At 37.3% G+C, this 12,724-nt stretch overlaps 1 protein-coding gene across 1 annotated transcript in view; it reads right to left on the bottom strand.

The window, feature by feature from the left end:
• angpt1 (angiopoietin 1) overlaps positions 1–12,724 on the bottom strand; it is a 55,982-nt gene that overhangs the window by 31,563 nt on the left and 11,695 nt on the right. Inside the window, exons 2-3 of the mRNA XM_077548661.1 lie at positions 901–1,056; positions 459–580 (exon numbers count right to left, since the gene is read on the bottom strand). Of these exons, the coding sequence (XP_077404787.1) occupies positions 459–580; positions 901–1,056 (278 nt within the window). The remainder of the gene's footprint in view (positions 1–458; positions 581–900; positions 1,057–12,724) is intronic.

The raw sequence follows: 12,724 nt of genomic DNA on the forward strand, positions 1-12,724 counted from the left end.
TTCAATTGCTACTCACTCCAGACTCACGAGTTTAAAAAACAAAAAAAAGGACTTTTAAGGGGTTGTTGGCATCCCCAAAATGATTGAAACATTACATTTATTCTCTTTTAACTGTAATGTTTGTCTCTATCCAATCATCACTTCATACATCAATTTTACATCCGCACAATTTCTTAAGTCAGTGAACGTGCAATTTAGTATTAATGTAAAAAAAAAATGTAAACAAAAATAAAATAAAACAAAACATTTTTAAACTACATCATCATTTGCCATTTTAGTCAATAAGCATAAGGCATGAGCCTCAATTTAGGTGGCAGTCTAATAAACGTTTAAACCACTGTACCAGACTTACTGTGCCACATAGTCAACTAACTGCTTGATAGCATTTTTATTTAACTTACAACCCTTCCTTTTGATGTAGCTAGATGTGTTTGCTTGAACTGTTTATAGTTGTTTACCTGTTCTTATCATGGAGCTTGTTGATCTCATTGGTCTGGACCATTAACTGCTTCTCCAGCTTGTTAGTGGAAAGAGAATTTTCCAGTAGCTGGATCTCGAGTCTTGATGTTTGATTCAAAACCTGAGACACACATGCACACGGACACTTTTTTTTTCGTTAATGCAAATTTTATATTTTTCTGCAGAGGTGGCAAATCCAGGTCCAGAAAATAAAAACCCTGCCACAGTTTGGCTTTACACTCAGGTGATAGCTAGCTATCTCCCTAGCTAGCTCCCATGGTGCTCGTTTACCTGCTACGGAGCTAGCTAGCTAGCTGCTAGCATCAGTGGCTATAGCCAAACTGTGGCAGGGGATTTACTTTCTGGACCTGGATTTGCCACCTAATCTTCTGGCTTGTTTTCACTCTAGTGGCTATATAGGACACATCAACATAATATCACCTGTGTCTCAACATCAGTCAGCTTCCGTGTTTGTTCAGCAGTTTGAGAGAGTAGGTTGGTGCCCATTTCCAACATGGCTGCCGTGTGGTTGTGTACAGCGCTCTGTTGCAGTTGAGCCATCTCTGTTTTCATCCTTTCTTTGATGTAATTCTCAATCTGATGATAGAGGAAAGAGAATGAATTAAAATCCAAGCAAAGTGGAACATAGAATCAAGAATGAGATCTAGCGGGACTCATGACGACTGGTTGCTTTTTAGGCAAAAAAAGAAATATTTACCTTTATAAATAATATATCTATGTTGCCATTCTATCCCTTCAATTCTTCAGTCTATCATTTTGCATTACATTGCACTGTTGTTGATCCGGGAGATTTTATGCAAATTTTCACAGTTAATTTTCTGTTTGTTTGTTTTTTTAAATATATTTTCTTATGTTTGGTGTCTGTTGTTGTAAATGTTTGTTTTGCCCAGGTCTCTCTTGTAAAAAATATTTTTTTATCTCAACTGAGCTCCACTTAGTTTATCAAACACTTTTAATATTAAAATAAAAATCACTGCAAAAAAAAAAGTGCTGTACATTGAATAGAAATAGGTAATGCAGTAAATACAGGTAAAACAAAATAACACAAATTAATTAATTAATAAATATCACAAGTGGGCAGCACGGTGGCTGACTGGTTAGCACGTCCGCCTCCCAGTGCAGAGGACGTGAGATCGAGTCCGGGCTTCGGCCTTCCTGGGTGGAGTTTGCATGTTCTCCCCGTGCTTGCGTGGGTTTTCACCGGGTACTCCGGTTTCCTCCCACATTCCAAAAACATGCATGGCAGGTTAATTGAACACTCCAAATTGTCCCTAGGTGTGAATGTGAGTGTGGTTGTTCGTCTCTGTGTGCCCTGCGATTGGCTGGCAACCAGTTCAGGGTGTACCCCGCCTACTGCCCGAAGCCAGCTGGGATAGGCTCCAGCACCCCCGCGACCCTTGTGAGGAAAAAGCGGCCAAGAAAATGGATGGATGGATGGATATCACAAGTATAAATATCATAAGAAGACTAGACAAAGTGCAATTTCTATAGAAAATTGTGTGGGAATTCTGAAAGCTGAATGCTAAAATCTGAATGCAAGCGGAATGTTTATGAATTAAATTGAACGATAAATTGTGAAAATAACAAATTATTATTTGTAGTTGAATGATAAATTTATAAAAAGAAAACTTGAACTGCAATCTGTCTAAGGTGGGATTCGAACCATCGCCTCCTATTTACTGGTCAAAAATGTCAATGTCTGTCCCATTGAAAATGAATGGGGGAAAGTTGATATTTAACATTAAATTGTGTGAAAACTGTAAGTAATGTGGAATCAAACTATATTTTCCAAGGAAGGCATGAACTTTTGAAGCAAGTTGAAATTTGCACGGTGTACATCCTATGTATTATGTGGGAGTTTTTGCATGGCAAAAAAGTGTGGAGAATAAATAGCACCTGAAATAATAATAAAGTTTAGAAACCAGATAAGTGAGAATGCTGACAGCATTCACACTTATAAGTAAAATAAGTAAATAAAATTAATAATAAATGACTGCCTGGTGGAGAGGCTTAGGATTTTCTTTTATAGAATCACCTGGGATAGGTTCCATACCCAACTCCATAAAATAAATGGATGTGATGAATAGATTGTTGTAATAGGAAAGACAAGATTTGCTTTCCAACTAAAACATGCAGTTCTACAGTTGTGTTCGCTTGTCGGTGTAATATCATCACTTGGCAGTGATGGAAAAAGTTAAACAGTGTATTTTCTTCCGTCGTGGGACACTCACCGACTTATTTACCTTGCACCGATATTAACTATCAGTCTACTGGGGTCTTTGCTGAAAAATAGACAGTGAAACTAATTTGGAATTATAGTTTTTACAAGGTTAGATTACATTGCATTATAGTGAATCATATAGTATTACTTTGTTTTGTAAAATGATTTCAGTCCGTTGCGAAATGTAAAACCACTGAACTCTGTGGATGGTGTCGGTTGTTTTTAAATCTCCTTTCATAAACTACAGCTCGACACTGGAGGTTTGTCCATCTGCTGAGGACCACATGAGACATTAGACAACCTAAGTCACCTTGAGAGAAAAAGGTAGTGAAAGCACAGATGGTTGACTGAAACTTGAGCAGATATGATGTGTCTTTTGGGAAATGTAACTGAATGAAGCGTTGTCGGTAATAAATGCGAGGTACAAAAGAGAAACAAGATACTCCCGTTTAAATGTCATTTGTTTGATTGGAATATCCCATTCGGATCGCAATGCGCGGACAATGTAGTTACGTAAATAACATCATTCCGCTTTTCACTTACTTCGTTCAGAGAGCAATGATGATGACATGTCAAATCGGTAAAATTACCAAATGTACAATACTGAGCTCTCCAGGAAAAAAAAAAAAAAACTTGCTACGTTCAATAAAAGACATTATATTTATGTCACTCACTACGCTAAATAAAGTATTCGGTTCCCTCCTCGCTCTAGAAGTGTTTTTTTGTTGTTGCTGTGAGCGTCATGTTTGTTTACACCGGCTTGAGTATTTCCGGTAGATTACAAGTCAGCAGCACGGATTTATATATACTTGTATAATAGGCACAAACTGTGGCGTTTTCTCCGTAGACACGCAAAATAATGTGAAAGAAATCAATATATTCAAGCGAGGCTCGTTTAGCGAGTGGGACGGACTACAAAGACCAAGATTCCTTGCAAATTAAAATAAGCGAATAGAGAGCATGCGCACAGCGAAAAACGATGCGCCGTTCGATCGAGGTATTCCGAATGCGTTTATCTGTGCAAGAATTTGGGTTTTAACCCTGGCGAACCCACGGGGTCAAATTTGGCCCCTATAAATTCTGCTACTCAAATAACAAAGACCTTTTTTCTTTCTTTTTTTTTACAAATTTAACTTCAAAAGTCCAGAGTGCCACTTCTGACCCCTGCATGGGGCCATCTAGTGGATGAATATTTTACTTACAGTACATGAGCCAGAGTGGTGGTGACAAGATGGCTAAAATGCAACAAATAAAACAAAAAAATTATATTGTTCAATGTAGCTGTGTATTTGATTGATTATTTTCTTAAATTCTAAATAGTTTACTGACAGTTTTTGTTATTCAGATTTTTCGAAATGATACCCCTAAATCCCAAAGGGTCAAATTTCGCCCTAATCCTAAATTAGGGAATAAATTGAAAAAAACATTGAAAAAACATATATTTTGGTGTTCAGTGAATTTATAGCAGTCATTTAATGTATAATTCATAATTTTCGAAAGAAGAAAAGGGTTCTTGGGTTCCCCAGGGTTAAAAGGGGGGGTCTTTCAGTAAGAGCATATTCGGGTTATTAAGCGTGTTTACATGACCTTACAAAACCCGAATATTTCCAATATTCAGGTTTTAAAAGGTTTACTGCTTCCTTATAAACTTAGTCAATGAGTCAGTAACAAATGATGACGTATAACAATTGACGCGATTTTGCGATTTTTTTAATGCCTTTTGGTGAGGTAAAATTGATTATACCAGTCTGCTTAATGCGGTTTCCAAGATACCTAAGAACAACCTATTAAAGCAAGTGTGTGTTTTAATGCATCTTACATAGACCTACTTTCATGCTTTAAGTAGAACATATGTCTGCATTCCCTTCTGCGGTTGAAGGTTGCAAGAAAGGAATTCAAATAAAACACGACTTGCTTGAGAATAGAAATACATTTGGTGTTTCAATAACAAAGTAGACTTAGAAGAGACATTCCAGAAGGTGTAATAACACAACGCTCTGTATTTAGAAACTGCTAAATTTTGAGTCTGCTTTTCCAAAAATCACTGCAAAAGACATGCTTATGTTACCTTTACACCGAGGTCTTATTATGCCGAAAGCGATTGGATCATACAAGTTACATGTGGATTTAAAGTATGTGACTTCACTAATGATACAACTTGACAGCCAGAAACCAGACTGTACCATTTCATTACCAGTCTAAATGTTCCATGTCAATACAGCTTTATCCACATAAACTATATTCTATTCAGACATTTTACGAGGAACAATTGGCTGGTAACTCCGAAAACACAACCGCTTCGGGTCATCCATGACATAAATAACAATGTGTGTCACATAAAAGTATATGTCGAGATCCAGATCAGTCAGATTTTAAGAGCAAAGGGGTTGTTCATCATTGCGAGAGGACAAGTGTTTAGGTTACTGAATGTACTGTAATGTGTGCACAGTTTCAAGTAGAACATCGCAGACGAAAAGGACGTGTGAGCTTCCCCACATACACATGCTGTACATTATCACGACAGAACTGCTAAATTGCTTTCACTTGGGAGCCAAGAACAGGATCATCTCTCAAGATACGACTCCCCTGCTATCATTGTTACAGATTACTGTGAATGTTTACCACTTCGCTGACGTTTCCCTTTTAGAGCCACGTCCATTTCAAAAGAGGGATCTTGATCTTTTTCTAAACAGCGGCAGTGGTGGTGCTGAGAGATGGAAAATGGTAGACCTGGATTGTATAAAACACTTACTTCTAGCGATCTGTTACATCTCTGCTTATGGATGTGTTTGGAATGATGATGGTGTTACTATGGAGTGACCCATCTTCTGGGACGTATCGCTTTGGCAAGAAACCGTTCCAAATTTTTAAAGTGGACACTCCATCACCTTGACTCAAATCAGCACCCTTTTTTTTTATCACTAAGCACTGGCCAGAAGAACACATTCCTTTACTCTGATTGTAAAATTCAGATCTAGATTACTTTATTGATCCTCCAGTCACAACCTGTCCAAGAAACATGAAAACAATGACCAATAGGGGGAGACAAAATGGGAAGCCTGGCGGTTTGTCTTTCAGCGCCCCAAGTTTATTAGATTAATAACTAAATAAATAACAAAATAATGAAGGGGATGTAAAAAAATAAATGTTTTAACACTTTAAAGGGGGCACAGTATGAACCTGGAAATAAATAAATACCACAACATTGTGTTTATCCAAGTAGATATTTAGAAATCATATAGTTTAGAAGGAACCCCGACTCTGCAAATGAAAGGTTTGCTCCATATGATTTATTTATTTATTTTTATTTTTCTATATATTTTTTTTCTGGAGAGATCAGTATTGTTCATTCAGTAATTTTACCGATTTGACATGTCATCATCATTGCTCTCTCTTTTTTTTTTTGTATGTGTATGTGCGTGTGTGCGTGCATATTCATTAGTTCACCTAAAACCTATTAAAAAATCCCATACCGTTCACCTAAACCGAACACTTCCAGCCAGAGTCGTGAGGCCGTCAGGAGACCCGAGGAAGGACCAAAGAAAAGAAAGGAAAGTGAAATCCAGCACCGACCATATGATTTATTTGGTTGTTACTGACATATCTATGAGATCCATTTTTCAAAAATCATTTCCAGTTGAATACATTTTTGGAGAAACTTTATTTGTACGTATGCCACCATTAGTCAGGTTCCCATCCAATTGTTTCGAATTCTTTAAGCAAATTTACTGAAAATGCGCAAATCGGACATGCGACTTTTGCCCGTTTCCAGCTGTTCTTCTGCGAATATTCAGAGGGGACTCCGCCGCTGTAAGTGGCGATATACAGTATACACCATACAGTAGAGATGGGATCCACCAGTAATTTAGAAGAAGAAGAAAAACAGGAAGTGACAGCTTCGTGCGATGAGGTCGTATGAGTTTGCTTTTGTAATTCTTGATAAACCGTAGTTTCTTTGCTGTTTTCCATCTGAAATTGCATTCATATTTGCTTCTTTAATTAATTCCAAAAAGATTTCTGTTTCATCGTCCTCCCCCAAACATACCTTACTTTATCGTCCACCATTGCTTTGTGACTACAAACGTAGTGTGAAGTAATATCCGGCCAAAATGTGCGTCATGTACCCGGCCTTTTCATAGCCAAAATTCACATATTTCTTTTTTCGATACGCTTCAAAATCCACCCCCTCCAAAGTAAGTGTAAAAACTTTTTTGCCAATTTTGGGCCCTTTTTCGAATTTCTAGCGTTTCCATTCAGTATTATTTTCGTATTTCTTGAAAATTCGAATAAAAATGGGTGGATGCAAACCCCACTATTGCTGTTTTCGTTGCCACTCACTCTCTGCTGAGCATTGCGAAACGGGTATAAAGAAAGCGAGGTAAGCATTCTTAAAGAAACTTTAGGAACGCTACGAGGCTTACCTCGCTTTCTTTATACCCGTTTCGCAATGCTCGACAGATAGGGAGTGGCCATTTACGTCACTACGCAGAGAATGTGTTGCGACGTAAACAACAATGGATTAAACTGTAAATAATTAAAAAAAAAAATGAATCTCATAGTTATGTTAGTAACTACCAAATAAATCAAATGAAATTTGCTTTGTGTACGACCTAATAAGTGGACACGTGAACAAACGAGAACATCTGGTTGCACTGCGACTGGATAATATGGTACGTTGACCATTAGTTCAACAGTCACGCAACATCACATTCAACAAACCGTTTATACACTGTACGGTTCCTCTCAGCTCTTTATCTGACTGAGTCTACTGCTTCTGTCTATTAAGATTACAGGTTTGCAAGCTGAAATTCCTCGCCCTACCAATTAGTAAATTCTTCTCTTGTTGACATTCCTGCTTCATCTTTTCAGATTCTGGAAATTCCCTACCTTACTTCATTGGAAAGATTAATGAAAAGCGGATACATTACTCTTGTGTCACCTCCCACACCTCCCCGTCTTTCAATTTTCCAGTGTTTGTTGAAGCTGTTTTAAAATAATGTCAATATTGCTGTTATACCGATGACACACTCACAGCAATTTTCGTCATCCTTGGCCCGTGATACAAATCAAATCGACATCTTCTTCCGCTGATCTCCATTAAACAACATTTTTGTTCTTCATTCCACATTTAAACCACCAAAAAATGGTTGCTTGTTATGCTCCAATATGAAGTGTGAAACATGTGACACATATCACTTGGTTGTTGTCTTGTCACGATGTAAATTTGACACTCCCCTCAGTGTAAATTGAGCATCGGAGACCGCTTCAGTCATGTATTAGGCACGATATGGTCAAATTATGAACATGCCTTTGGAAGCTGCCTTACATGGTGTTTGTTTTTAAAGCCATTTTTAAGGCTCTCCGTCTTAAACTCTGTCAAGATTAGGTGAGTAACAACTTAGTCTGAACTCACAGTTGACTTGTGTGACCTTTTGCCCCAGTGGCCAAATGCCAGTCATTGACTCAACCACGTTTTTTGTTTCCCATAGTCATGTCAAAAAGGGTCAGCATAAATACAAAAATAAGAAGTCCTCTGTGGGTTTTATGTGTACAGATTTGTAGCTTCAAACTGATAGCTTAAACCCTGAAATGGACTTTACAGGTAGTAGGAGCAGCAGCGTGCAGAGAACCGGGTGGTCTATATCATTTCTTATCATCTCTTCTGAGGCAGATAGGCCAATTGGCATCCGGGAAAACAAACACTCAACTGGTAGGATCCGCAGTCAACTATAAATGATCTGTAATGAATTTAGCTCAACAAACAGTACCTAAATTAGTTTTGTGTTAGCTAAGAGGCTAGTAGCTGTGTAAAATGGGACCAAAAAGGAAGAACATTCTTTGTTTTGCCATTGGCCAGGTTAAAATGCACAAAAGTTCATCTTTCCGTGTAGTATGGTAATTTCTGTACACAGTCTAAACAGGATTAATAATAATCTATATTGTAAACAAGTTGAAATGGACCAAAATTCTATATATGCCAAGTCATAAATATTAATTCAAATAAACATTGACAATTAGATATATTCCACACAAGTATATTTTCCCATATTATCCGGTTTCAACCCAGCTCTCTATATTTTGTATGATCCTACGCGAGAGAATGAACCCAAGACATGGGAATGCATTTAAAACCAAACAACAATAAACTTCGACCAATTTCTTCATCGAGAAAGATTTAGATGTGTGACGCCGTATGGGAATCTTTCCTGTGGGACACATTGGGTCAGGAATGTGCCTGATTACGGCTGTCTTGTGTCATTTGATACAGACAATGACAGTTGCCCTCAGACAAATACAAACATTAAAGCTATCTCAACCAGATGGTGTGCTTATTTTCACTTTTTGGCATACAATTTTCATATTTTCAAATATATTTCCCAATCCATTTCGTGTGTACACTCTATCTATCTATCTATCTATCTATCTATCTATCTATCTATCTATCTATCTATCTATCTATCTATCTATCTATCTATCTAGCTAGTGTAGCTAGCTAGTGTATCTATCTATCTATCTATCTATCTATCTATCTATCTATCTATCTATCTATCTATCTATCTATCTATCTATCTATCTATCTAGCTATCTATCTATCTATCTATCTATCTATCTATCTATCTGAATATAAAATTATTCTACCCAGAAATGTAGAAATAGATGCAAAAGGACAAATTAATGACCCAAACAGTGCACATTCTTTGAAACTTGGTTCTCGAGTTCTGCATGTGTGTTCTTGTCGTTCTTTCATCCCACTTTTATCATGTGGACATTTCCTAATTTGGCTGGTCCGCACATGAAAACTCATGGGGTTAGCTCCTTCCACGCTAGTACAGTGCCTGTGTATGTGTGTTGCAACGCTATCTATCAAGACGGGTGTCTCCTCTAATCAAAATTAATGGACATTTAATAGCGAAGACTGTTTCCTACACTGTCAAGTTTGTGTTTAATTTTCATCCAAAGATCCTATTTAGCAAGCCTTCCAGGATTTATAGAAACATCTTTGCCGTTGCATACAATCACAAAAGGAGTTATCTCCAAATTGAGCTGTAACTTAAGCGTTTTCTCACTTTCTCCCCTCTGTAATATATCTCTCTTACAATGTCTGCTTTTTGGAGCTCACCAGACTCATGGGTTATCACATCGAGCCCAGACTATGTTAATCACAACGCATTTTCAACTCGACCACTCTCTCTTGCTTAACAAAGAACCATGGTCCAAGCAGAATCTGTTTTATTTAATCGAAAATACAGCAACTATGGTTACGTCATCACTTATGGCTGAATTTCCTCTCAATGATGCACAAGTCAAGACTAAACAGACACGACGAACGGGAAGACGAGGTGCAGTAGCCTGACTATAATCTCCACATGGAACTGCTTTAGTGTGACCTGGGGTTCAACTATGCCAGTAGAAGAGGATAATAGATGCCGCTGTTAACGATAATGTGCAGCTCAAGCATGGCCACTATTGTGTTGCTGTCGAGCGTCAGGATTTGAAACACTTGCAGCTGTCTGACCTTCAACGAATGATTGATGCAAATGCAGTCAGCATTCACGTTGGTGGCTCGCTATGTTTCCTGTGGCAAATGTGTGTGGATATATATGAATATATATATATATAGTATACAATATTGTATATATACCATATATATATATATATATATAGTATACAATATTGTATATATACCACATATATATATATATATATATATATAGTATACAATATTGTATATATATCATATATATATATATATATATATATATATATATATATATATATATATATATATACATACACACACACACGGTATATATAGGCCTATTTAGCACGGGCATTTTAACAAAGCACAATATAAATTGAAATGCGTCCACACCAGACATGAGAGACATGTTGGCGAATGGTACATTAAACATTTGAGCATTTGGAGCGGGACACGGTGCGGCACACTCAAAATCGGCACATTCACCACTGTTTAAAAAAATAATAATTCTTCGCACCAGCCAATCGGCTTTGGGAACGGACTGCAAAGTCACACACGGCGTCCTGTACAGATCTGTAGTCACCCGGTCCCGGAGATAGTGGTAAGTGTTTACTTGTTTAAAACAATTGATAGCAATAGTGCTAACATTAGCTAAAGTATTAAGCATGGCCACCAGAATGCAAGTGAAAAAGTGGAAGCGCTAAAAAAAAAGGCCCTGCAGGAGAAAGAGTGGCTCACCTGTAGTGCAGCACTCGGCAGTGCTTTCTTTTTTCAGATAGTTTACCAAGCGACCCTCTTCTTCTCCGGTGTGCACAGTGAAGTTGCCGGTACACACGCCAGGTAGCCGCAAGGCGGACACTCACTCACATGTTTGGTGTTTAATTCAAACAGACAATTACTTGCAGCATTTTTGTCTATTTTGCTTGCATCACCACAACATCCTCTTTCGGCCATATTCTTTCGGCTTGAATTTTATTTCGATCGAATGCCAATATATATATATATATATATATATATATATATATATACTACTGCTAGTAGCAAATAAATAAATGTATATTAAATGTATATATATATATATATATTTATTTATTTATTTTTTATTCATTTTATTTTTTTATTTTATTTTTTATTTTATTTATTTATTTTTTTTTTTTTTTGCTACTAGCAAATTGTCACAGCCTCTTTCAAGTTTGTCTTTCAAGTTTGTAACTGCCATAACACTGAGAAGAGCATCCTTTTTGATGCTGAACAGGCCGTCACTTAAGCTCAAGATTAATTCATCCAAACACAGGCTCACGTATGTCAAACAGTCCTCCAAATCCACATATGCTCAAATGGACAGGAGTATGACACGGGATCATCCACACACACACACACGCTACGATTTACACAAGGATTACACGCTCCCTTCTGGCTGAGCTGCAGACATGCCATGTTAAATAAACATCAAGAAGCCATTTGTGTTGCAGGTGTGAAAGACAAGACCAGAGGCAATGCTCACCTCATTTGATCAGTGAAGGATTTATGAGGAAATTCCTGTAAACTATCTGGCAGGGAAAGAAAAACACTTTTTAATCTGTTGGCTACTGTAAAGAAGGAGCGTTGTAATGGTGTGATAATTAACATTGAAAGATGCAGAATCAGTCAGTTTCTCTTTTTCTATAGTTACAGTAATGTGTATTGATGATCTGTTTTTGCAATGCCCATCTGCTGTATAATCTGAACTCCATCCATCCATCTTGTCTTGCTTATCCTTCCCAGGGTCACTGGTCGGTTAGAGCAGTGGTTCTCAATTGCGGTCCTCAACTACCCCTATCCAGCCGGTTTTCCATATCTCCCACAGCCAACACAGGTGTTTCAAACGATTAGCTAATCAGCAAGCTCTGCATGAAGTCCGATAACGATCCTCAGGTGTGTTGGATGGGAGAGACAGGGAAAACAGGCTCGATAGGGGTACTCAAGCCCTTCTCTTTTGGCCCCTGTGAATCTCTTAAAAAAACAAATAAAGAAGTAGAAATGTATTTATTAGGGGTGTCAGGCGATTAATTTTTTTAATCGTAATTAATCGCATGACTTCAATAGTTAACTCACAATTAATCACAGATTTTTTTTTGTTTGTTCCAAATGTACAATAAGATTTTTTCCCCTAAGTTTTCATACTCAAAAAATGTAACTAATAGAAAAATGGCTGCATCATTAAAACAGTAATTTCATAATAATTCATAACATTGAGTTAAAATTAAAAGATACACTGTAGTATCAAAAGCGAGTGTGATATGTATTTGTGTTGAGGACATTTTATTTATATTAAGAGCTGTCTAATCTTTAACGGGAAATTCTGCACATTTTTTAAATTGTAACTTACAACTTGACCCCAGTCTCCTCAAATATATGCATTATTATTAAATGTATAATGTGGACGTGTCTGCTGCGTTGTGACTGGAATTCCCCCAGGCTACAGGTATAATAGGTAAGGGGCCGTGTGTTAAAAAAAATTGTGGCGTTAAAGGAACTTTAAAACACTCAAAATGAACTCACAA

The sequence above is a fragment of the Vanacampus margaritifer genome, chromosome 17, assembly GCF_051991255.1.
Source record: "Vanacampus margaritifer isolate UIUO_Vmar chromosome 17, RoL_Vmar_1.0, whole genome shotgun sequence".
Taxonomy (NCBI): Eukaryota; Metazoa; Chordata; class Actinopteri; order Syngnathiformes; family Syngnathidae; genus Vanacampus; species Vanacampus margaritifer.